Below are 26,213 nucleotides of genomic sequence, written 5' to 3'. Positions count from 1 at the left end.
CAAATAAACCTGTTGGACTTTAACCTGGTCTTGTGAGACTTATTATTGTGTTTACCCTAGTCCAACACCGGCATCTCCACATCATTAAAATTCATTTGTCATGGGTCTGTCCATTCACCAATCTGTCTGAGTCCCTCAGAAGTCTGTTACTATCTGTCTCATTGTTTAAACTCTTCAAAATATGAAATATCAGAAATTACGTCGATATTCGAAAACCTGATAACATCCTTGGTTCAAACATGGTCAAAAGAGCAGATCAAGGATGAAGGACCTGATCATGGATCTTTTGAAGTCTTTGAAAAATACTCATTTATCTGCTCAAACTTGAAAACTGGGACAAATGTCAGAGCGGCTTCAAAGAAAAGACAGGGGAAGATTGAAACAGTCAGGCCAGTATTTGAATATTCTTCAAAGCAGAAGAACATTTTCTCCACTGGATAATGTATTCTAATGCATCGGAACATTTTTCTCACATTCACGATGTTGGTCAATTTAATGGTTATTTATCTTTTCTAAGCAAAGCCTTAATGTTAATTATTGTATGAAAAAAGTTATTAATTTGAAACAGTTTTACATTGTGTTTAAGTGTTGATAATTGTCCAGCGCTTACAACAAGAGCTGCTCTTGAAAACTTGCTTGTTGGCTGGTGGAAATCTCATCTTGGGGGCATCGATGCATGCATGCGCAGAACATCGTCTTGTGAATTATTGTGCTGGAGTTGTAGTAACATAAAATTCCTGATGAATATAGAAATGCCATTTCAGTAACACTTTTTTTTAAAAAACTTGTGTTAGGTGAGCAATAATGAAATGGTTGCACTTCAACGAGAACCAAACAATCCCTATGACAGTAATGCAGTCCAAGTAAATAATGTGAACGGTATTCAGGTGGGACATATTAAGCGGGAGTTGGCAGCACCTCTGGCTTTCATCCTGGACAACAGACTCGCCAGGGTTGAAGGGTAAGTAAATCTGTTCAGTTCTGAGCTACAGGGCACTACGAGACTCTGTTCAGAGTGGACATTTTATAAATTCCACCAGTATGTTGGAAAAGGTGGGCTGTGTTTAACTTTGTATTAAGATGTGAAATTTGAATATAAATTCCATGGCTGTATCAAATCTGTGACAGAAAGCATTTTACCTTGTGTTGTCTGCTCGGAGATTCAGAGCTGTTAAGTGCAGACAGTTGCCAAGTTTGTATCATTGTGGTGCCCAGTACAGTGCACCATGGGCGATTAGACATTGGCATGCCTGGCACTTGACGTCATGGGCTGGATGTAAAAAAAAAAGTGCCCTTTTTTTACACGTTGTCAGTTTGACTCAATTGGCATCACCATTGTCTTTGAGTCAGAAGGATGTGGGTTTAGGACTTGAACATCTGGTCTAACCTGAGCCTCAGGTTCAGAACTGAGAAAGTACTGCATTGTGGGTTTCCTCTGGGTGCTCCTGTTTCCTCCCACAGTCCAAACATATGCAGGTTTGGTGGATTGGCCATGATAAATTGGCCCTTAGAGTTAGGGGTTAGCAGGGTAAATATGTGTGGTTCTGAGGATTGGGTAGGATTGTGGTCGCTCCAGGGGCTCGATGGGCTGAATACCTCCTTCTGCTCTGTAGAGATTCGATATGGGAAACACAGAGTCATAGAGGTTTACAGCATGGAAACAGGCCCTTCAGCCCAACTTGTCCCCTAAACTAAGCCCAACTGCCCGCATTTGGCCCATATCCCTCTATACCCATCATACCCGTGTAACTATCTAAATGCTTTCTAAAAGACAAAATTGTTCCCGCCTCTACTACTACCTCTGGCAGCTTGTTCCAGACACTCACCACCCTCTGTGCGGAAACAGTTGCCCCTCTGGACACTTTTGTACCTCTCCCCTCTCACCTTAATCCTATGCCCTCTAGTTTTAGACGTCCCTACCTTTGGAAAAAGGTATTGACTATCTAGCTTATCTATGCCCCTCATTATTTTATAGACCTCTATAGATCACCCCTCAGCCTCCTACGCTCCAGCGAGAAAAGTCCCAGTCTATCCAGCCTCTCCTTATAACTCAACCATCAAGGGTCCACCCTTTGTCAAAGCCCCAAAGGGTACGAAGTCCCAAAGGGGTTTGACAAAGGGTCATCTGGACTCAAAACATCAGTTCTTTTCTCTTCTTACAGATACTACCAGACCTGATGAAATTTTCCAGCATTTTCTCTTTTGGTTTGAGCTCTTTTCTTACTCCACACCGAGGGTTTGCCAGATTTTCCTGTGTAATGAAATCAGAAACATGATTTAAAGGTTGCAAATTCATTCCAATTAGCGCACCAGAGGAAATCATCTGACAGCACGTCTCTCTGCAGCAACAACAGTAAAGTAGACGCCTAACTCCAAGGTGCCACCTTTTGCACTTTGCTCAGTAACCATTTGCACTGGCTGAGTGGGCAAAGGTTCCAGTTCTGCGCTGTGTTATTCATAATGCCTCGGGCGTGTAATTATGGGCAGATTTTACTTTGGTGAAATAATGGTGGCTTGTAAGGTCAGGAAGTAAACCAGCATCAAGGTTGCACGGGGAAAATCAGACAAAATTGAATTGTAAATGCAGTGGTTGGGGTTATGGTGAGAATGATCTTCAGTGACAGTGTAAAACAAGTAATAACTTGTTGACAGTCTGTTTAACTGCCTGCCTGAATTCAGGCACACAGCGGGAATCTGGAGCCGAGTTTACAATCGGCTTAGCCTTTTAAGTTTATTTATTTATTAGTGTGACAAATAGGCTTATATTAACATTACAATGAAATTACAGTGAAAATCCCCTAGTCGCCACAGTCCAGCGTCTGTTTGGATACACTGAGGGAGAATTTAGCATGGCCAATACAGCTAAGCAGCATGTCTTTCGGACTGTGAGAGGAAACAGGAGCACCGGAGAAAACCCACGCAGACACGGGGAGAACGTGCAAACTCCACACAAACAGTGAATTGAACCTTGGTTCCTGGCACTGTGAGGTAGCAGTGCCTCACTGTGCCGCTCAGCAATTATGATCTTATTGAATGGTGGGGCAGGCTCAAGGGGTCAGATGGCCTATTGTTGCTCCTAAATCGTATGTTGTATGAAATGAACCTAAAAGAAAATTGGCTGGTGTGTGAAGTTTCGTAGAACCCCTGCAGTGCAGAAGGAGGCCATTTGGCCCATTGAGTCTGCACCCACTCTCCGAAAGAGCATCTTACCCTGGCTCAGACCCCCCCCACCCCGCCCCGGCCAACCCTATCCCTGTAACTCCACTCATTGACCATGGCCAGTCAACCTACCCTGCCCGCCTTTGGAGTGCCTGGAGGAAACCCATGCAGACATATCACTGTTATGCTTTTTGCCATTTTTCTCATCTCGTCTGGAGCGAACTTTGTCTGTTTAATTTGACCCTCCCTTGACCAACAGACAGAACCCTGAGGGCACGTGAAAGTGGAAGCAGAATTAACATGTATGTTAGGGTGGCACAGTGGTTATCACTGCTGCCTCACAGCGCCAGGGACCCGGGTTCAGTTCCTGGCTTGGGTCACTGCGTGTGTGGAGTTTGCACATTCTCCCCATGTTTGTGTGGGTTTCCTCCGGGTGCTCTGGTTTCCTCCCACATTTTGAAAGACGTGCTGGTGCGTTGACCTGAATAGGTGCCGGAGTGTGACGACGAGGGGAATTTCACAGTAACTTAATTGCAGTGTTAATGTAAGCTTTATTTGTGACTAATAAATAAACTTACTTACTTACTTAAAGCTGGTTCGTTAAGGGGAGGGTGAATACAGATTCTTTTCAAGTGTTCCATTTTGTCTAGTTTATACACTTTTGTTGTGACAGTTTTATAAATAACCGATCGTATATGCAATGACTATTGCTAATTAATGCTCTTAGTCAGCGCACACTTGAGCCTATATGCTGTGTTGCTAGTGTTAGGTGAGGGAATGATACCTGCCTGCTGTGGATGCTTCTTGTGCTGCTGATGGTCCTGTCATGTGCCTCGCCAGAGGTTTCTCCGACAGTGATGGAGCACAATGTGCCAGCGGTTTTTGTATTCCTCATTGACAAGAAAACGACCAGGTTGCTGTCAGCTACTGTAGTTATACTAAGCAGGAAAGGATCTGTACAACTTCAGTGCTAACGGGTTGGGGTGGTGGGCAGAGAGAGAGAAATGTCGGTGAATTATTACAGTCGCAGAAAACTCCCTGGCTTTCCTTTCCTAATAGGGTCGTTCCTTATGGAGCTAACAACGTGTTCACCATGCCTGTGCAGCTTTCCTTCTGGGGGAAAGAGGAAAACCGGGACACCGTTCTGGAAAGGCTGAGGAGGCATGGGTTTAAACTGGCACCTCCCACAAAAGGTATATCTTTATTGACTGATTTAGATAATGGTTGTACCGGTTTTTAAAGTAGCCGAGTTATTTTGGAACTCTACAAAACCTTCCACGTTCCTGTTACCTTAAGAATAGAGGGAATCAGAGGTTTACAGCGTGGAAACAGGCCCTTTGACCCAACTTGTCCATGCTGCCCGTTTTTTTTAAACCCCTAATTCCCCCTCATTTGGCCCATATCCCTTTATACCCATCTTACCCACGTAATTGTCTAAATGCTTTTTAAAAGATAAAATTGTACCCGCCTCTACTACTACCTCTGGCAGCTTGTTCCAGACATTCACCCCCCTCTGTGTAAAAAAAAAAAAATTGCTCCTCTGGACCCTTTTGTATCTCTCCCCTCTCACCTTAAACCTATGCCCTCTAGTTTTAGATTCCTCTACCTTTGGGGAAAGATGTTGATTATCTAGCTGATCTAAGCCTCACCTAAGCAGCACATCTTTGGAGTGTGGGAGGAAACCAGAGCACCCGGAGGAAACCCACGCAGATACGGGGAGAATGTGCACACTCCACACAGACAGTCACTAAGACTGTAATTGAACCTGGGTCTGTGGTACTGTGAGGCAGCAGTGCTAACCGCTGTGCCATCACCAGGGGCCTAACTTTATTATCTTATCCAAAAGACTGCACCTCTGACAATGTATTGCTGCCTCAGTACTTTACTGATGAACAAGGCTGGATTATTGGACTTGAGACCCAGGATTGGGCTTGATCTCACCAATCTTCTGACACTCCTGAACCCAGGCTGGGATACGATCTGCCTTACCATTGGTTAGGAAGATATCAGCTATGAGGCTCACACTTGCAAACTGCCTCTCTATCATAGAAAATTACAGCTCAAAAACAGGCCTTTTGGCCCTTCTTGTCTGTGCTGAACCATTTTTTGCCTCGTTCCACTGACCTGCATTTGGACCATATCCCTCCACACCCCTCTCATCCATGTGCCCGTCCAAGTTTTTCTTAAATGTTAAAAGTGACCCCGCATTTACCACTTTATCCGGCAGCTCATTCCACACTCCCACCACTCTCTGCGTGAAGAATCCCCCCCTAATATTCCCTTTAAACTTTTCTCCTTTCACCCTTAACCCATGCCCTCTGGTTTTTTTCTCCTCTAGCCTCAGTGGAAAAAGCCTGCTTGCATTCACTCTATCTATACCCATCAAAATCTTATACACCTCTATCAAATCTCCCCTCATTCTTCTACGCTCCAGGGAATAAAGTCCTAATCTATTCAATATCTCTCTGTAATCATTTCCACTTCAAATCCCTTCTGCCTACAAAACCTTCCACGTCCACCACCTTTTGGCTTTGATCATATCCCTTGGGTGTCCGAGACTAGTACGGCATTCAGTTATGAAGCACTATGTAAACTTATATATTGTCATGCAAATATAAATTGCCAATAAGTTGATGAAGCATGGATAACATTGTATTTGGTTGATATCAACTATCATTAGACAGTATAGCAGTTTGACTGGAAATTCTTTTCAGGTGGCGAGATTGCTGAAATGTGGTCTGGAATGGGATCTGCAAGACCTGGTCCCAGTTACAAAGCTCCTGTACACACTGCAGTGCAGATGACAGTTGAACAGGTAAGATGTTTTGTTCAATTGCAACTCCTCAGCTATCAGCAGGAATCTCCCACACCACTTTTCAAAAATCCCCTGACTCTATCTAATTGGCTTGAAAATACAACTTAAAATTGAAATTGTAAGTGTCAAATGCAAGTGGATCAATGCTGCCAAGTGGATCCGTCCAACTGTCGTGGTTCCTCGGGCACCGAGTACTACGACTGAATGGTAATTACCGTGCAACCTGCAGCTTTATAGAATTTTAGGCTGCACTTTGAATATAGTGCTCAATTCTGGGGCAGCACGGTGGCACAGTGGTCAGCATCGCTGCCTCACAGCGCCAGGGACCCGGGTTCGATTCCCGGCTTGGGTTGCAGTATGTGTGGAGTTTGCACGTTCTCCCTGTGTCTGCGTGCGTTACCTCCGGGTGCTCCCGTTTCTTCCCACAGTCCAAAAGACGTGCTGGTTAGGTGCATTGGCCATGCTAAATTCTCCCTCAGCGTACCCGAGCTGGAGTGTGGCGACTAGGGGATTTTCACAGTAACTTCGTTGCAGTATGAACGTAAGCCCGCTTGTGCCTAATATATAAACTTTGCTTTGCTTGCTTAAATTCTGGTCGCCACACCATCAGAATGAAGGCTTTGAGGAGGGTACAGAAAAGATTTACTAGGATGTTGCCTGGTTTGGAGGGCATTAGTTTTGAGGCGAGGTTGGAGAAACTTGGTTTGTTCTCACTTGACCAAAGGAGGTTGAGGGGTGACCTGATAGAAGTCTACAAGATTATGAGGGGCATGGACAGAGTGGATAGTCCGAAGCTTTTTCCCAGGTTAGAAGAGTCAATTACTAAGGGGCACAGTTTTAAGGTGCAAGGGGTAAGGTTTAAAGGAGATGTACGAGGCAGAGTTTTTTTACACAGAGGGTGGTGGGTACCTGGAACTCGTTGCTGGGGAAGGTAGTGGATACGGTAATGACTTCTAAGGGGTGTCTTGACAAATACATGCATAGGATGGGAATAGAGGGATATAGTCCCGGAAGGATAGGAGGTTTTAGTTCAGGCGGCAGCGTGGTTGGTGCAGGCTTGGAGGGCCGAAGGGCCTGTTTCTGTGCTATAATTTTCTTTGTTCTTTGTTCAAGTGACCCAAATTTTGGTCAAAGTGCTAGAATCATGACTTAGATGGGACTTATTGCACATTGTCCCTTCCGGAAAACTCTGCTCCAGGCTGTACTTCCCACCAACTGCCACGACAGAGTGGCTTCTTCCATCAAATCCCATTTGCTGTCCTTCTGTACTCCTGGTGACTTCTCTTTCTGAATACTTGTTCCACACCATCCTCATTTCTTAACGATCTTTGTTTGCATTTGCCTCTGAAACCCTGTTCAGAACCTCTCAGCTTGATGGTGAATGAGGGTAAGTTTGTGGTGTTTGTATCACAGGTCAACCCAAGTCTGACCCTGCCTTTCCTCAACATTACAGGAATTCTATCAGCAAGAGATGTTGAACAGCGATCTGCAGCAGGAGGCTTTCCTTTTAATGAACTCCTCCAATGTCCTGTCCCTTTGAGTTCACATAACTGAGGACAATGTAGTGATTGAACCAGGGACCTTTCTAATCTCTGGCTCAATGGCATTTGGCAGTGACTTATTCACCCCAAGAGCCTGGGGATAAAATGGAAAGATGTTAAATAAAGGATGAGCAAATTTGACCGTTAGATTTCACCTGTTCTCAGTTGGTAGTATGCTACATTCTGTCATTTCTGCTGTACTGGTATAAATGTCAAACTAGAAACTTCAGTCTGAATCTATTCCTGCTGATGCTTACTTGCTGCTCAGTCCAAATTTGCAATAACAGGTTTTGTTCTTTTAGCTGAAGAATGAATTTGACAAGATCTTCGAAGATCTGAAAGAACACGACAAGACTCGGGAAATGGAACCAGCTAAGGTCAGATTCGACCATTTTTTAAAAACAAATTTTGTTCATGGCACGTGGGCATCACTAGGTCAGCATTTATTGCCCATCTCTAATTGCCCTAGACAAAGTGATGGTGCGGTACTACCTTGAATCACTGCAAGTTCATAGTACGAATTTTACATTCCCTCCCAGTTGGTTGGAGGGGGGTTGTGGGGTAGTGCCCATCGACAAAACTTGGGTTACTAAGGTTCAATTTATCAAGGCCAATGCATCCAACCTGCACATCATTGGACTGTGGGAGGAAACTGGAGCACCTGGTGGAAACCCACGCAGACATGGGGAGGATGTGCAAACTCCACACAGATAGTCACCCAAGGTCGGAACTGAACACGGGTCCTTGGCGCTGTGAAGCAGTAGTGCTAATCACTGTGCCACATACTGTTTTCCAGTGCTTTCCTCCAGATATTTGGTCGTGTTCTCATCACCTCTGCCACTTTGGTCAATGTCACCTACAGACGTCATTGATCCTGACACTTGCTGCTTCAGCCACAACATCCAGGAGGAAGAAGGGGCTCCTTGCTGCTTCTTGGTGTCACCCAATTGTGGCTTTGAGATGCTCACTCTTCCCCCTGCCACTGTGCCTCTTACTATTATCTGGCACACCTTGCACATGAGCTTTCTATGTAAAATCACTTCTTTGCAGAAGGTGATCAATAAATGGGATGAACTCTTTGATAAAGTGGTGGAAGTGAAAACCTTGAACCCATTTAAGAAGCAGCTGTATGCTGATGGTGACACTATGAACTGTAATCACCAAATAGCCTTCCATATTTCATCCTTAATGACCTTGTGATTGAAAATGCGTGCTAGTTTACAGTGTAGTAGTTGACTGTAAACTTGCAGTGTGTTGCTCCAAGTGACAGACTGCCCTAGATCTGTGTTCTGAAAGCCCTTTTGTGTTCCTAGTAATGAGCTCCCGTTGTAAAGACACATCTGTGATACCAGAAATGATGCAAGGGGAATAATAGCAATGGGTGGTGTTGGGTAGTGGAAAGAAGGGGGTGAAGATTTTGGATAGTGGGCATGATATTTCCATGCCCAGTGAAGGAGATCAGTGATCAGTATTGTAAATAGGTACAAGCATTAAGCAAGTTTGACAGGCGTGACAGCAAAGTATTTGAGTGTTAAGATATATGCAGAATGAATGCATTGACAGACTTTAAATGTGTTAATATAGAAAGAAAGTAGAGCACAAATGACGATAGTTGAACTTGCATTTATATATTGCTCTATGTAGCGTGGGGGGCATGCTGTCGTGAGATTAGCACTGCTTTCTCACAGCGCCGGGGACCTGGGTTCAATTCCCGGCTTGGGTCACTATCTGCGCAGAGTCTGCATGCTCTCCCCGTGTCTGCGTGGGTTTCCTCCGAGTGAATCATAGAACCCTACAGTGCAGAAAGAGGCCTTTTGGCCCATCGAATCTGCACCAACCACAATCCCACCCAGACCCTACTCCCTTATCCCTCCATATTTTACCTGCTAATCCCTCTAACCTAAGCATCTTAGGACACTAGGGACAATTTTAGCATAGTCAATCAACCTAACCTGCACATCTTTGGGCTGTGGGAGGAAACCGGAGCACCCGGAGGAAACCCACGCAGACACAAGGAGAATGTGCAGACTCCACACAGACTGTGACCCAATCCAGGAATCGAACCCAGGTCGCTGGAGCTGTGAAGGAGCTGTGCTACTATGCTGCCCCTCTGGTTGCTCTGGTTTCCTCCCACAGTCCAAAAGACGTGCTGGTGAAGTGTATCAGCCATGCTAAATTCTCCCTCAGTGTACCCAAACAGGCACCAGAGTGTGGCAACTAGGGGATTTTCAGAGTAACTTCATTGCAGTGTTAATATAAGCCTTACTTGTGACACTAACAAATAAACTAAACTAGCAATGACTTTTGTTTTTACAATGTTGGTTGAAGGATAAATGTTGCCTAGAAACTCTCCCGCCCTCTTTAAAAAGATCCCACGGTATAGTTTGAAGTCAATCTCAAAGGGTAGCTGACTCTCAGCTTAAAGCCTTGTCTGTAAAACAGCACCAATGACAATGCAGCACTCTCTCAGCAGCGCTATGCAATGTTCATGTGGCTCATAGAGCGGGGCATAAATGCACAACCTTCTTATTCAGAGACAGGAGCCAAATCTGCCAAATCTTTGACTTTTGTGTCTGTGTTTTAAGATTGAAGCTGGAATTCTGTAAGTAGGCAGTTGCAGACACTGGGCAGTAGACAGTTGGCAGGTTTTTGAATTTTCTCGCCTAAATGTATCAACACTGTGTATATTAAAACAAGCTGATCCCGGCTGTGCCGTTGGCAATTTGCTCAGTTTTAACAGAAGAAAAATATACAGGATAAATTTCTGGAGAGTGTTCGAATTGTATATAAAATATTCTGGATTGCTGCTTTATTACCACCAGGCAATGTTTGCTTTTCAGCTTGGACATATTAGGACTGATTTTAACAGGCAGCATGGGGAGCACTGGCCAGGAATTTGAAGGCCCATTGGACCTGATGTTTTTTTAAATCCATCCATCGAAGTCTGCTGGAAACCAGACACCGACAGTCCTGTGAAAAGTAAAACTGGAAAGATGGCCAAACCGTGGCTGGCAGGAGAAATTAGAGAGAGATCCAAGGCAGAGGCATCCAAATTGTCCAGGGAAAAAAAAAACAGTCCTGCGGATTGGGAGCAGTTTAGAATTCAGCAAAGGAGAACCAAGGGATTGATTAAGAAAGGGAGGATAGAGTACAAGAGTAAGCTTGAGGGTAACATAAAAACTGACTGAAGTTTCTATAGGTAGGTGAAGAGAGAAAGATTGATGAAGACAAATGTAGGTCCCTTATTGTGCGAAATGAGGGAATTTATAATGGGGAAGAAAGAAATGGCTGACCAACTGAATATATACTTTGATTCTGTCTTCACAAAGGAGGACACAAGAAAGATGCCAGAAATATTGGGGAGCACAGGGTTTAGTGAGGGAGGAACTGGAGGAAATCAGTATTAGTAGAGAAATTTTATGTGTATTATTTATTTCAGTTTACTTATTATTAATGTTACAAGTAGGTTTACATTAACACTTCAGTGAAGTTACTGTGAAAGTCTGATGCGATTGAAGACTAAGCAATCTTCAGAGTCAGATAATGCTTATCTGAGGAAGGATGTTTTTGCTAGAGAAGGAGTGAAGAGAAGGTTTGCCAGACTGATTCCTGGGTTGATAAGACTGACATATGAGGCAAGAGTGAGTCAGTTAGAATTATATTCTCTGCAGTTTAGAAGAATGAGGGGAGATCTCATAAAAATCTATAAAATTCTAACAGGACCAGACAGGGTAGATGCAGGAAGGATGTTCACAATGGTGGGGGTGTCCAGAATCAGGGGTCACAATCTGAAGGTATAGGGTAGACTGTTTAGGACAGAGATGGGAAATTTCTTCACCCAGAGAGTGGTCAGAAGTAGTTGAGGCCAAGAAGTTTGACTTCAAGATGAAATTAGATATAGTTCTTGGGCTAAAGGGATTAAAGGACATGTGGGGGGAGAAAGTGGTAACAGGCTATTGAGTTGGATGATCAGCCATGATCATAATGAATGGCCAACTCCTGCTCCTATTTTCTATGTTTCTACGAATCCCCAGACAGTGAACAACTGTGGAATTCACCTTTGAATAGATCCAGCATCTCAAATGAACCAGGCTTCGTGTGATTAGCACTGCAAATACTTTAAGAGTTGTAGAAATGACTTCTCTCTCCTAATGTACTGGGTGACGTATCAGATTGAAATGAGTTGCTTTTGTGTTAACAGGCTGTCCGTACGCCCTTGCTGCCCCATCAGAAGCAGGCATTGGCCTGGATGGTATTGAGAGAGAACAATGCAGATCTGCCTCCATTCTGGGAGCAGAGGAACAACATGTACTATAACTTGCTGACAAACTTTGCAGAGAAGGAAAGACCTGAAAATGTCCACGGAGGAATCCTTGCTGATGACATGGGCTTGGTAATTATCTATCTTTGTAAATATAACTTGGGCCTTCACCTTTTTTAACCGAGGTTTAGTTATTATTCTGTACTCAAAACAAGCTTCTCCAGCTAGACAGAGCATGTGTAAAATGTGACAAGACGTAGGATCAGAAGTAGGCCATTTGGCCCATCAAGTCTGCTTTGTCATTCAATGAGACCACGAATGATCTGACAGGCTAATCCTCAGCTCCAATTTCCCGTCTTATCCCCATAACCATTGATTTCCTTACTCATTAAATATCTGTCTGTCTCAGAATTGAACATACTTAATGAACCAGCCTCTACAGCCCTCTGCAGAAAAGAATTCTATTGATTCACTAACTTCTAAGAGAAGAAATTTCTCCTCATCTGTCTTAAGGGGGTGGCCTCTTACTTGCTATTATGCCCTCTGGCCCTAGACTTTCCCATAAGGGGAAACAATCGTTCAGCATCTACCCTGTTAAGCCCCCTGAGAACTTGATATGTCTCCATAAGGTTGCCTCTTATTCTTGTAAACTCCAATGAGTACAAGCCCAACCTATTCAACCTCTCTTCATCAGAAAATCCCTCCACACCTGGGATCAACCTTGTGAGCCTTCTCTGGACTGCCTCCAGTGCAGGATATCTTTTCTCAGATGAGGGCACCAAAACTGTTCACAATCTCCCAGATGTTTCTTGGATAATTTTAGCAAGACCTCTGTATTTTTATATCCCATTCTCTTTGAAATAAAGGCCAACATTCCATTTGCCTTCCCTATCACCTGCTGAACTTACCTGCTAACTTTTTGTGACTTATGCATGAGGAACCTCAGATCCCTCTACGCTGCAGTTTTCTGCAGTCTTTCTCCATTTAAATAATATTCAGCTCCTTTATTTTTCCTACCAAAGTGCATAACTTCACATTTTCCTCTATTGTATTTCACCTGCCAAGTTTTTTCCTACTCGCCTCACCTTACCTGCCTATATTCCGCTGTAGATTCCTTGTGCCATCCTCATGTCAGATCCAGCTCAGAAACTCCAAGGTGTTTTAGGAAGCCTGCCTAGATTATAAGTTTTGCACTTTGAATTTGGCTAGGGTAAGCATGAAATGTTTCACTTTAGGTATGATTCAAGTGACCCACTAGGGAGCTTTTATCAAACAAAGTTTATTTAAGAATATGGTTAACACATAATAAGACAATGAGCAATAACTTTTACCAATCACAAACAAGGAAAAACAACCATTATATTGTATATACCTTAATAGTGAAATATACTGTTCCGACACAGACACCCCTACAAACATACACCCCCATTCTGGCTTAGCACAGAAAGTAAGTATGCTCGTGTGATGCTGGATCTTGCAGCTTTGCAACACTTGTTATGAATTAATCCTTTGGATGGAGAATTGAAAGTCTGACTTCCCCGTCTTGGAGCTCCCAGCACATCTCAAGGCTGAGATAGAGCCACTGCTGGCCTCTAGTTTGTAGCTAGCAAACCACCAACAGCAAAATTTTCACTATAGAAAGACTGCTTCTATTCTGTAGTTCTAACTAGCCAGTAGCCAGCAGAACTTCCTATACCAGGGAGAGATACAAAAGTACTGCATCCAGCCTACAGTCCAGACAGCCTCTTCCAAACTGAAAGTAATTCTTGGATTTTCCCTGTGGGGGAATAAAAAACTGTCCCACCTTACCTGTCAATCATTCTTCACCAACAATTCAAAAAGCGTCATAAAATTCCAGCACACTGCATTAGGCCCAGATTAAGAATAATCAAAAGGCCCAGTATATGGCTTTAACAACAATGAAATAACATAGGCTTTGACAGCTTGAGCCAATTACAACAAAAAAAAGCCTGCTTACAAACTGCAGAGAACATAATTAACAATACATTTCTTAAAGGCACAGTGGTGTCACACTCAAACCTTGCCTCCCCATCAATTTTTGCATCATCCACAATCTTGGCAATAGTACATTTACTAAGCAAGGTGAGGTGGCGTAGTGGCAGTGTCAGATATTGGGACCCAGGTTTAAATCCTGCCACTGTAGGTGATAAAACTTGAATTCAATAAATCTCTGGAATTAAAAATTTAATTGTGACCATGAAACCATTGCTGATAGTTGCAAAAACCCATCTGGTGCACTAATGTCCTTTAGGGAAGGAAATCTGCTGTCCATATTTGGACTGGCCTAAACGTGACTCCAGATCCACAGAAGTGCCTCTCAGATTTCTTCATGAGAGGAAGTACTATCTGACATCACTTCTTGCCCCACTTTTGAGGTTAAGTCTTAATTTGGATGTCCTACTTGGGCCAATAGTTTCTTTTTAAAAGGTATAGATAGTATAAATAATCATTGGAAATAACTCAATTAAATTACCTGTTAATCACCATTACTCAGGGGAATTTGAACCTGGTCTGTGCAATCTGTGAAAGCTTTTGGTCCAGGTTCATTATGGTGAACCTGCGGTGGAATCCCCCCCCAGGGCCAATTGATTTGTGTTTTCAGGACAGATGCTTCCTAACGTGCCGAGTGTTTTAGTTTTTGCATCTGGATTTAGAAGTAGTATTTTCACTATTGGCCACTTCTGAGGGCAATTAATCTCATTCGCAACCAACATCTGTTGACTGAAATACTAACTAAATTTGTCGGTTATTTTTAGCACCACCAAATCCTTCCAGCTTTCTGTTTGACAAGAATTGCCCAGTAATTTTTCAGTCTACTCGTGATCAGAGTTAAACAGGGATTTAATTGACTTCTTTGGAATAGCCTTCTTTGCAGAGTTTTCAGTTGTGGAATTCCATGTACGATGCCACAGAGATTGGCAAGAATGCTGAAAGGACAGAATAAAAGTTAATCTGAGCCCTATTTTATGTTAACAGCACACTGAAGCTAGGATTGCTAGATGAGGAAAGGTCCATCTAATTTGTCTTTTACTATCTCTGGAGTTGTCTGGTGCAATGATAATCGTAACATAGGAATTAGGAGCAGAGGTAGGTAAATTCAGCCCTCCAAGCCTACTCCGCCATTCAATCAAATCATGGCTGATCTCGTCCTGGTCTCAAATCCACTTCCCCACCCATTTCCCATGTTCCCTTATCCCTTTTTTAAATTGGAAATATTTCTAACTCTTCTTGAAGCCATTCAAATACTCAGACTCTACCGTCCAATGGGGCAGCGATTTCCACAAATCCACCACCCTCTGTGAGAAGTAACCCCTCCTCATCTCAGTTTTAAATCTACCGCCTCTCTGTCTATACCCATGACCTCTTGTTCTAGATTGCCCCATAAGAGGAAATGTTTGGTCTACGTTTACTCTAGCAATCCCTTTAAGAATTTTTTTGTTTCTTTTATAGAGCCCTACAGTGCAGAAAGAGGCCCTTTGGCCCATCGAGTCTGTACCGAATACAATCCCACCCAGGCCCTACCCTCATATCACTACATATTATAACCACTAATCCCTCTTACCTACACATCCCTGGACACTAAGGGGCAATTTCTTAGCATGGCCAATCAACCTAACCTGCATATCTTTGGACTATGGGAGGAAACTGGAGCACCCGGAGGAAACCAACGCAGACATGAGGAGAATGTGCAAACTCCTTATGTACTCCTTATGTAGAATCTTATGTACTGCAATCAGATACCCCGTCATCCTTCTAAACTCCAGCAAGTACAAGTCCGACCTGTTCAATCTCTCCTCATACATCAACCCTTTCATCCTGGAATCAACCTGACAGTGGAGTTATTCAGCTCTCATGAACTGAGGACCAAATGGTCTTGGCAAATAAGGCATTGTTCAAAATAGTGAGTGTTTAAAGTTTATTTATCAATGTCACAAGTAACACTGCAATGAAATTACTATGAAAATCCCCCTGGCCCCTGTTTGGGTACGCTGAGGGAGAATTTAACATGGCCAATGCACCTAACCCGCATGTCTTTCGGGCTGTGGGAGGAAACCGGAGAACCCGGAGGAAACCCACATTGACATGGGGAGAATGTGTAGATTCTGCACAGACAGTGACGCAAGCTGGGAATCAAATCTGGGTCCCTGGTGCTGGGAGGCAGCAGTGCTAACCACTGTGTCACCTTACAATCATGGAATCATACAGTGCAGAAGGAGAACATTTGATCCATTGACATTTGGAACCAACGGCAGTCCCACCCTGGCCCTATCCCCATAACCCCATGCATTTATCCTAGCTAGTCCCCCTGACACTGAGGGGCAATTTAGCATGGCCTAACCTGCACATCTTTGGACTGTGGGAGGAAACCAGAGCACCCGGAGGAAACCCACGCCGACACGAGGAAAATTGCAAACTCTACACAGACAGTGACCCAAGTCGGGAATTGAACCCGAGTCCCTGGCACTGGGAGGCAGCAGTGCTAACCACTGTGCCACCATACAGTCGAGTGGAAAAAAATAATGTGATTGGGCAAACAACCAGTATTCCTCTTAAGCCATTACTCAGCCACTCAACAACCCAAAATGTACTCCGCAGACAGCAAACAGGCTCTGCACAACCAGGTAAATACCTTGTCCAACACTGAGAGAAATGGAAAGCAGTGAAGGTGGATGGGTGGGGAGAGACATACAGAAATCCTGTCGGAAAGAAGAGCAGTGCTTCTTCAGGGTCAGTATCCCTGGGAGAGAAGTGGCAGTGTGTTAAACAGTGGATTAAAGCAATTACTGCAGATGCTGGAATCTGAAACCAAAAGAGAAAACGCTGGAAAATCTCAGCAGGTCTGTAAGGAGAGAAAATAGCTGAAGTTTCTTTGACAAAGGTTCGTATGGACTCGAAACGTCAGCTCTTTTCTCTCCTTGTAGATGCTGCCAGACCTGCTGAGATTTTCCAGCGTTTTCCCTTTCGGTTTCAGGTTCCAGCATCCGCAGTAATTTGCTTTTATCTGCACAACCAGATTCCTTTAATTATGCACGGCTTATAGGAACTGCACGATGCAACAAACAGGCCACATAGAACAAAGAGACCTGACAAAATAATGCAACCAATGCAAGCATCCTGTGAGACTTAACAGCGCATGAGCCATGGCATTGATTGAGTTCCAAAATGTAGCCTTCCTCCTGTGTAACCCTCTCACTGTTTCTCCCTCTTCCACCATGCTGGTGTGAGGCCAGTCTCCTGAAACACCTTTTGAATTGGGGGAAGGGAGACATTATTGACGTGATTGCCACTTATCGATTCACATGTTCCTCATTGGGAAAAAGGTCTAATGCCTCATTATGAATGTTTTGCATTTCTCTAGGGAAAGACACTGTCAACGATCGCAGTAATCCTTACGAATTTCCACCAGGGAAAGCCACTTCCCACTGGAAAATTTGCAGACGAAGTGGTGTTGGGAGAGGTATGAGTTCCAGCAGATGCTATATCATTTGAGTTTTTTTTTGTATTGATTGCTGTAATGAGCGGTAGTAAAAATGAGTGTTAATTTTTAGGTGAACCCTTCACTAAATTGTGGTTTGGGCTATTAACCACGGGTTGATTAAACAGTAAATAAAAGTTCATTTACTAGTCACTGGTAGGCTTACATTAACACTGCAATTAAGTTACTGTGAAAATCCCCCAGTCGTCACACTCTGGTGCCTGTTTGGGTGAGAGTTTAGCACCTAACCAGCACATCTTTTGGACTGTGGGAGGAAACCAGCGGAAACTCACGCAGACACGGGGAGAACATGCAGACTCTGCATGGAGAGTGACCCAAGGCCGGAATTGACCCCCTGGGTCCCTGGCACTGTGAGGCTGTAGCCCTAACCACTGTGCCACAGTGCCGCCCAATGCACAGTAGCAGTGGAGCTCTGACAATTTTGCAGTTGCTATCAGCACAACTGCCTCCAAATTGATTGAAAATAGCAACAGTGGAGCCTATTGTACTGACAGTATAAACAGTAACCAGTGGTATTTTACTGGTCTGCTGCCCATTTATTTTTCTTTGGCTTCAAGGAAACGACCCAGTTTTTCTTAAATGTTTAAAAATACTTCTCATAATATCATCAGGACAAAGCAAACTTACAGTTGTTAGCACTGCTGCCTCACAGCGCCAGCGATCCGGGTTCGATTCCTGGCTTGGGTCACTGTCTGTGTGTAGTCTGCACATTCTCCCTGTGTCTGCGTGGGTTTCCTCCGGGTACTCTGGTTTCCTCCCACACACCGAAAGATGTGCTGGTGAGGTGCATTGGCCATGCTGGAGTGTAGCAACTAGGGGATTTTCACAGTAACTTCGTTGCAGTGTTAATAGGGGGAAGTGATAGCCTAGTAATATTATCACTAGACTATTAATCCAGAAACTCAGCTAATGTTCTGGGGACCCGATTTTGAATCCCTTCATGGCACCTGGTGGAATTTGAATGCAATAAAAATCTGGAATTAAAAATTTAATAATGACCATGAAATTAAGAATCTACTGATGAGTATGAAACCATTGTCGATTGTTGGAAAAACCCATCTGGTTCATTAATGTCCTTTAGGGAAGGAAATCTGCTGTACTTACAGGTCTGGCCTACCTGTGACTCCAGCGCCACAGCAATATGGTTAACTCTCAACTGCTGTCTGAAATGGTCCAGCAAGACACTCAGTTCAAGGGCGGCTATGGATGGGCACTAAATGCTGGGTCAGCCAGCGACACCCATGTCCCACAAATGAATAAAAAAAAAGTAAGCCCACTTGTGACACTAATAAATAAATAATAATGATGTGTCTCTGTGAACTAACTGATACCAACCACATCCGCAAACCAAAGCCATCCCACAAGATTGACCAAACTATTCATTGTAGATGCACTAAACTGTAAATGCAGCAACTGGTTACGCAGTGAACTAAGCTGGACCTGTTTCCGTGGGGTGGAAGCTAGTTTTTCATGTCGTGACTGAAATAAGGAAATAAGTACCATAAAACAAAGTACTTAATTTGCACCACATTTTCTCTGTAAATAGGATTATCTTGAAATAATTTTGTTTTCAACAAAATGTTCTTTAAAACCAGTTCATGCATTTTTATTCAGTATGTTTTGGTAAATGTTTGTCCTTGTGAAAGTGAGGACTACTTGCACAGAAAATGACAGCAAGTATAAAGTTGCAGATCGGGTCAGATATCCCATTGACCTTAGCCTTTGTCTGTGAAGATCTCTCCCTGTTTGTATCAGTGAAGAGTGTGGCATGGATAATCCTTGTGATCTCTTAGGGTGAACTGGGATGAGTTACTTTTTAGTTAACCCTGAATGGGAGAGAGTACTTGCCTCAAGGATGTGGACTGGACTCATTCTGGCCCCCAAGCTCCAGTGACGGTGCCAGAGGCCAGGTCCAGCCCTGGTCTCCATCTCAAACAGCCAGGCAATCATAGAATCCCCACTGTGTAGAAGAGGCCATTCGGCCCGTCAGGTTTGCACTGACTCTCTGACAGAGTATTTTAACCAGTCCCCTCCCCCACTCCCCCACTGCAACCCTGCACATTTACCATGCCTAATCCATCTTTGGAAACTAAGGGGCAATTTCCAATGGCCAATTTTTGGACAGTGGGAGTAAACCAAAGGAAACCCACGCAGACACAGGGAGAACTCCACATAGTTACCTCAGCCGGGAATCGAACCCGGGTCGCTGGGGCTCTGAAGCAGCAGTGCTAACCCCTGTGCTGCTCTTTGTTGGAAAAAATCCACTGGGAGGTGAAGCTGAACTCATTTGCTTATTCTTTCACGGGATATTTTTTGCCCATCACTAATTCCTCTTGAAGTGTGTGACTTGCTCGGCCGTTGTGGAGAGCAGTTAAGAGACGATCACATTGCTGTGGATCTGGGGTCACGTGCGAGCCAGACCGTTAGGGCTGGGGTTAGATAAAGATGGCAGATTTCCTTCCCTAAAGAAGGTTGGTGAACCAGATGGGGTTTTTACGATAATCGAGGATAGTTGTCATGCTCACCATTACTGAGCCTAACTTTCAATTCCAGGTTTTATAAATTGAACCCAACCCACCCCTGCTGCTGTGGTCGCATGTGAACCCACGAGCCCAGAACATTAGCCTGAGCCTCTGGATTGTTAGCCCAGTGATGTTACTCCTGGACCATCAACCTGGAGGGAGAGAGCTGCGGTTATTGTAAGACAGATCTTGTAGTTGGCTGTCCCAGCCGGGTCATGTTGAAGGGTAGGCGATTTCTGATTCCAGCGTCACTGACCATTCCTCACCACCTCCTCTCGTCCCCCTCTGCCCCCACCCAGTTTTGCATCCTGACTTGGGAGTGGGAGTCAGTGCACTGGTTCCCCTTGTGACAGAGCCAAAGGTTTCAAACAGATCAGCTGTTCACCACAGTTGGTGGTTTTCAGTTATAGCGTGCAGCTCCTTCTGAGCTGAGAGAACATTCCTGCCAGGACCTGTTTAGCCCATCCCTCAGCAAACAGCCCTTAGCGCAGGTTCCCACAGGTCTGCTGGGGCTGAGTGTCATCAGCACTTCTAAGTACCTAAAATTGGAAGACCAGTGAACAGGAGAGAGTTGGCCTTCATGCACTCGCTTACTAATATTAGAATCGTATAGAGCCCTACAAGACAGAAAGAGGCCGTTCGGCCCACCGAGCCTGCACCAACGCAATCCCCGCAGGCCTCATCCCCATAACCCCACGCATTTACCCTAGTTATTCCCCCAGACGCTAAGGGTCAATTTAGCATGGCCAATCCACCTAACCTGCACATCTTTGGACTGTGGGAGGAAACCGGAGGTAACCCACACAGACACGGGGAGAATGTGCAAACTCCACACAGACAGTGATCCAAACCAGGAATCGAACTCATGTATCTGGCACTGTGAGGCAGCAGTGTTAACCACTGTGCCACCGTGCTGCCCAGTGTTGCCGGATCTAACTCTCATAGAATCCCTATGAGGAGGCCATTCAGTCCATTAATTCTGCACCGACTCTGACTGATAAACTGACAGAATATCTCTGCCCTATCTCCATAATCTCACACATTTAATTAATCAACTAATCCATCTAACCTGCACACCTTTGTATATTAACGGGCAATTTAGTATGGCCAATCAACCTAACCTAAAGTTTAAACTTTTAAAGTTTATTTATTGTTGTCACAAGTAGGCTTATGTTAATACTGTGATGAAGTTACTGTGAAAATCCCGCAGTTGCCACAGTCCGATACCTGTTTGGGTACACTGAGGGAGAATTTAGCATGACCAGTACACCTAACCAGCGTGTCTTCCAGATTGTGGGAGGAAACCGGAACACCAGGAGGAAACCCACACAGACACAGGGAGAACATGCAAACTCCACACAGACAGTCACCCAAGGCCGGAATCGAACCCGGGTCCCTGGAGCTGTGAGGCAGCAGTGCTAACCACTGTGCCACCATGCGACCTCTCAGCTGTGCTGTGACCTGGGCCTAACCCACCTGAGCGCTACTGCTATCCCTTCCTGCTCATAGGAGATGGATATTGGAAAGAGGCACACACGCAGGGGTGAAAGTGAGGCCGATTCTGGGAGGGGACAGGGAGAAATGCGCAGAGGGGGAAAACTGCGGACCCGGCACGGTTTAATGACATCCAAAATGTGCACCATGTGGGGAATTGGATAATGATGATGATGTTTCCATCACCAGTGCCGTTATCACTATCTTCTGTCAGCGCAGAGTAACGGAACACTATCCCCATACTCCGATGTAGTAAAAATGGGATTTAAGCGATTTGTACACAGCGCACTTGTTGTCTGCAATACACTGATGTGACCCTCTGTTCCGAATGTTTAGACACCCTGGCCAGAATTTCCCAGCTTCCCCGCGGTGGATTTACCCTTAGCAGAGGTGGCCTACTGTTGGCCGACGGCGGAATCTGACGGTCCCACCACAGCCAATGGCAATTTGCACGGTTTTCCCATCCTATTGCCGGGGAATCCGTGGCAGGGAACAACCTCGGCGCGATCGGAAGATCTCACCATCAGGAGGAACTGGAAAATCCTGTTATAATCCGTAGAGCTGTTCGGCTCCCTTGTCCTTCACCCAATGGGTGGTGAATATGTGGAATTCACTAGCACAGAAAGTAGTTGAGGCCAAAGCATTGTCTGCTTGTCCAGAAGGAATTAGATAAAACCCTTGGGGCTAAAGGGATATGAGGGGAAGAGGGGGATTTGGATATTGAATTTGATGACCACCCATGATAATGAATGGCGGAGCAGGGCCGAATGGCCTAATCCTGCTTCTACTTTAATTTGGGGTCATGTTCGGCACAACATTGTGGGCCAAACATACCGGTTCCTGTGCTGTACTGTTCTGTGTCCTGTTTTGTCATCTCTGACTTGGCCAATATTTTCACACAAGCAGATGTGTGAAGCATTCATGCCCGCGAATTATTAAAATGTTCACCCATTCACCTCCGCCTGTCTCAAACCGGTGCCCTGATCTAAACAGAAAGTGTTTTCCATTAGTTGCTCCAGTGGTTTAGCTGAGTCCTCTGTACAGCTGCAGTGGTCTCCATTGGAGAGGTTGGACCTGTTTCTGGGCCCCTCACAGAGCCTGAGGGCAGGAATCCATGTGATAATATTTCTGCCCAGTCGCTGCTTGCTCACCGAACAGAGGTGGCTGAGCTCAGCAACTCAGCCTCCCTGCAGGGGTTAGTTTCCTGTCTGGAATTAGGACCTCCATGTCATGGGAATTAAAGTTTTGTTGACATTTTTTTCTCAGATAATACTTTTTCTGTTCAGTAGTTGATTTATTATTTTCACTTATGAGTATACAGTGAAAAGTATTTTTTCTTGCGTGGTGTACAGACAAAGCATACTGTTATGAAGAAGGAAGGAAGAGAGTGCAGAATGTAGGGTGTAGAGTAAGATCAACTTAATGCAAGGTGGGCCCATTCAAAAGTCTGACAGCAGCAGGAAAGAAGCTGTTCTTGAGTCGGTTGGTTAGTGACCGCAGACTTTTGTATCTTTTTCCCAACGGAAGAGAGAATGTCCGGGGTGTGTGGGGTCCTTAATTATGCTGGTTGCTTTGACGAGGCAGCGGGAAGTGTAGACAGAGTCAATGGATGGGAGGCTGGTTTGCGTGATGGATTAGGCTACATTCTTGAGCTTTTGTAGTTCCTTGCAGTTTTAGGCAGAGTAGGAGCCATACCAAGCTGTGATACAACCAGAAAGAATGCTTTCTATGGTGTATCTGTCAGGATGCGTTGATCCTGGTATCAGTGTAATCATGCGTGTGTGAAGCAGGGTTTAAGTGTAAATTTGTACAACAACAACATTGTCAGCATAAACATTTGCAGTTTGCACTGATGCCGCACTTACACGCTATAAATAGATCCCAGTCTGAGGATGATCTGACATTGGACACAGTGGGCAGGATTTTCTGGCTGCGCTTGCCCCAAAACCGGAAAATCCTGCTGGAGTTCCATCCCCCCGCCTGCTCCGATCCCCATGACTGGAGGGACGATAAAATTCACCCCTATCGATGGGAGTCAGTTTGGGTTTTAATCACCCTACACAAGTTCAGCATTGCTGTGGGGCTGAAATGCTTAAAGCTTAAAGTTTATTTATTAGTCACAAGCAGACTGGCATTAACGCTGCAATGAAGTTACTGTGAAAATCCCCCACGTTCCGGCGCCTGTTCGGATACATTAGGGGCAATTTAACGTGGCCAATCTACCTAACCAGCTTAGGTTAGGGGGATTAGCAAGGTAAATGGGTGAGGTTACGGGGATAGGAGGGAGGTGGGCCTGGGTAAAATGCTTTTTTGGAAAGTGAGTGCAGACTTGATGGGCTGAATGGCCCCATTCTGCACAGTCAGGATTCTATGGTTCTAATACAAACCTGCTTTCTATCCTCTCGATGTAGGATGCAGTGGGGAAAGCCTCTGAACAGAGAACCAGCAAGGAGCATTCCGGAACTTTTAAAATACAAACAGGTAAATGCAGTGTCTTTATTGTTACAGTGAAGGTCAGTTTTCTTTATAACTTATCAAATAGTCATTTATTTTGGCACACGGGACATGTTTCCAACTCCCAGAAACTTTAGTTCTTGTTGTAACACTTATCTTGGCTATGCTTTTTTCTGCGAATATTTAGCGATGTGAGTTGATACGTCACAGTTCCGCCTTGTCAGGTGTCTCTGTAATTCTAGACTCTGCCTACCGGGTTCTTCCCTTGCAGAATGGCTTTTGGAAGTGTCTTCCACTGTTGTTTCAATCCAGTACTTTTCTAAACACAAAACAACTTTTAATTGCCATGGGTAATGGCTACTTTTCAAACATCATTTTCTCCTGAAGGTGCTGCTTCATGCTTGGGGGAGGGGGGGGATGTGATTTTAAGCGCACCAACAACTGCGTCTCATCCCTCACCTTCTGCAAGTGAACATTCTTAATGTGTGGTCATCAAAAATAAGGGCCTCAGTGGGCATTTTCTTCCCTTTGGGGAGACCGACAAGTGAGATTGGGGTGAGTGGGGGCTTCTTTATTTTGGTCCTTGTAGAGGCTTGGCACTCCTATTCTCCCCCTGACAGAGTGTGCCTCCCCCACCTGGCTCTAACTACTCCTGGTCACTGGGGCTTGCCATCCCAGTCCTTGTATCCTCCAACTCCCTTTCCTCTACACTGAAGGTGCCCCCATCTCTATGCGCTTGCAGACCTGGCAGTGGCCACTGCCAGCGGTGGCGCTGCTGAGCTGTCGGTGCTTGCGTCGGATAGGCAGCTCTTGGAGGAAGCCTCGTTGGCAGCCACCACCACCAGGAGCATGAGCATGTTCGTCTGAGCGGTTTGTGAACATGAGGGTTGGGATGGATATACTGCAGTTTACGTTCCCTCTCTTAATGTGTTGGAATTGTTCGTGTGCAAGCCCACGTCTGTTAAGCCAGTGTATTAAAACATGGCTGAATGGCATGACTGTGCTATCGCTGTGGTGTGGTACAGTTTGCCAATGCAGTCCCATTTTATCCAGGATTGTTAATTACACCTTTATCATCCCAGATAATATAGGCGCTGGCAACCGGCAAAAGGCCTCTGTGATCGATACTACAGGAAGTATTACTTCCTCAGGATCTAATGCTCTTGCTTCCTCATATCCCAAAAGGTAACGGGCTGCTTTCTTTGTGTTACTTACTTCTGCATTTTGAGTTACAATTCTTAATTTGCATAATTTTACTTTTTTTTAAAATATCTGCTTATCCATACTAGTGTTCAGCGTATGAGCTGTTCACTGCTGGCTGATGTACAATTCTCCATTTGAGCTTTTGATTGCTGAATGTGCTGTGGAAGTCCTCAAGAGACTTGTGTTTTCAGGGACACACGTCAGTATGCAGCACGGTCGCACCGCAGATAGCATTGCTGCCTCACAGTGCCAGGGACCTGGGTTCGATTCCCGGCTTGGGTCACTGTCTATGCGGCATCTGCACAATTTCCCCATGTCTGCGTGGCTTTCCTCTCGGTGCTCCGGTTTCCTCCCACAGTCTGAAAGATGTGCTGGTTAGGGTGCATTGGCCATGCTAAATTCTCCCTCAGAGTACCCGAACAGGCATTGGAGTCCAGCGACTAGGGGATTTTCACAGTAACTTCATTGCAGTGTTAATGTAAGCCTACTGTGACGCTAATAAATAAACTTAAACTTGAACTTTAATGTGCCATATGTGTTTGAAGAAGTGGCCCCATTAATTTTGAATAGTTTCAACAGCAAAGATCAAGGCTTGTGAAATTCAATCAGTGAACCTGAAGTAAGGAATACAAGTGTTTATAAACACTGGAGTTGCTTGGGCTTTCCTGATCACTGCCTCAAATCTGTTCATTGCCGACCACTCTACAATTAGTCACACTTTGCAAGTGGGACCTGTTTTATTTTCATGCTGGAAAACCACTGGCTCTCTTGGTCTAGCACTCTTGCTCCAATTAAGAACATAAGAAATAGGAGCAGGAATAGGCCTTCGAGCCTGCCCCGCCATTCAATAAGATCATGGCTGATCTGAAGTGGATCAGTTCCACTTTCCCGCTTTCTCCCCATAACCCTTAATTCCCTTGTTTATCAGAAGCCTATCTACCCGTGAATTCAGACGATTGTGTGTTCCCAATCCAGAGACTTGAGCACTCAATCTAGACTGATATTTCCAGTGTGGGACTGAGGGAGTGCTGCGCTGTCCGAGGTACCGTCTGCCAGATGAGATGTTGCACCGAGGCCTTGTATGCCTGCACAGGTGTGTGACAAAGATCCCACGGCACTATTTCGAAACAGTGCAGGGGAAATCTCCCGCTGTCCTGGCCAGTATTTATCGTGATGTGGAGATGCTGGCATTGGACTTGGGTGGGCACGTAAGCCTTACAAAACCGGGTTAAAGTCCAACAGGTTT

At 44.8% G+C, this 26,213-nt stretch overlaps 1 protein-coding gene across 2 annotated transcripts in view; it reads left to right on the top strand.

The window, feature by feature from the left end:
• The window catches only part of hltf (helicase-like transcription factor), a 78,535-nt gene that overhangs the window by 7,589 nt on the left and 44,733 nt on the right, over positions 1-26,213 (top strand). For both annotated transcript variants that reach the window (XM_080185977.1, XM_080185976.1), the window contains exons 3-10: positions 795-961; positions 4,219-4,352; positions 5,874-5,974; positions 7,818-7,892; positions 11,717-11,908; positions 17,157-17,255; positions 23,722-23,791; positions 24,847-24,949. In XM_080185977.1, coding sequence (XP_080042103.1) covers positions 795-961; positions 4,219-4,352; positions 5,874-5,974; positions 7,818-7,892; positions 11,717-11,908; positions 17,157-17,255; positions 23,722-23,791; positions 24,847-24,949 — 941 coding nt within the window. The remainder of the gene's footprint in view (positions 1-794; positions 962-4,218; positions 4,353-5,873; positions 5,975-7,817; positions 7,893-11,716; positions 11,909-17,156; positions 17,256-23,721; positions 23,792-24,846; positions 24,950-26,213) is intronic.

Source organism: Carcharhinus amblyrhynchos, chromosome 3 (genome assembly GCF_965287045.1).
Source record: "Carcharhinus amblyrhynchos chromosome 3, sCarAmb.v2.hapA, whole genome shotgun sequence".
Classification (NCBI taxonomy): Eukaryota; Metazoa; Chordata; class Chondrichthyes; order Carcharhiniformes; family Carcharhinidae; genus Carcharhinus; species Carcharhinus amblyrhynchos.
This window is presented reverse-complemented; position numbering and strand designations above follow the sequence as displayed.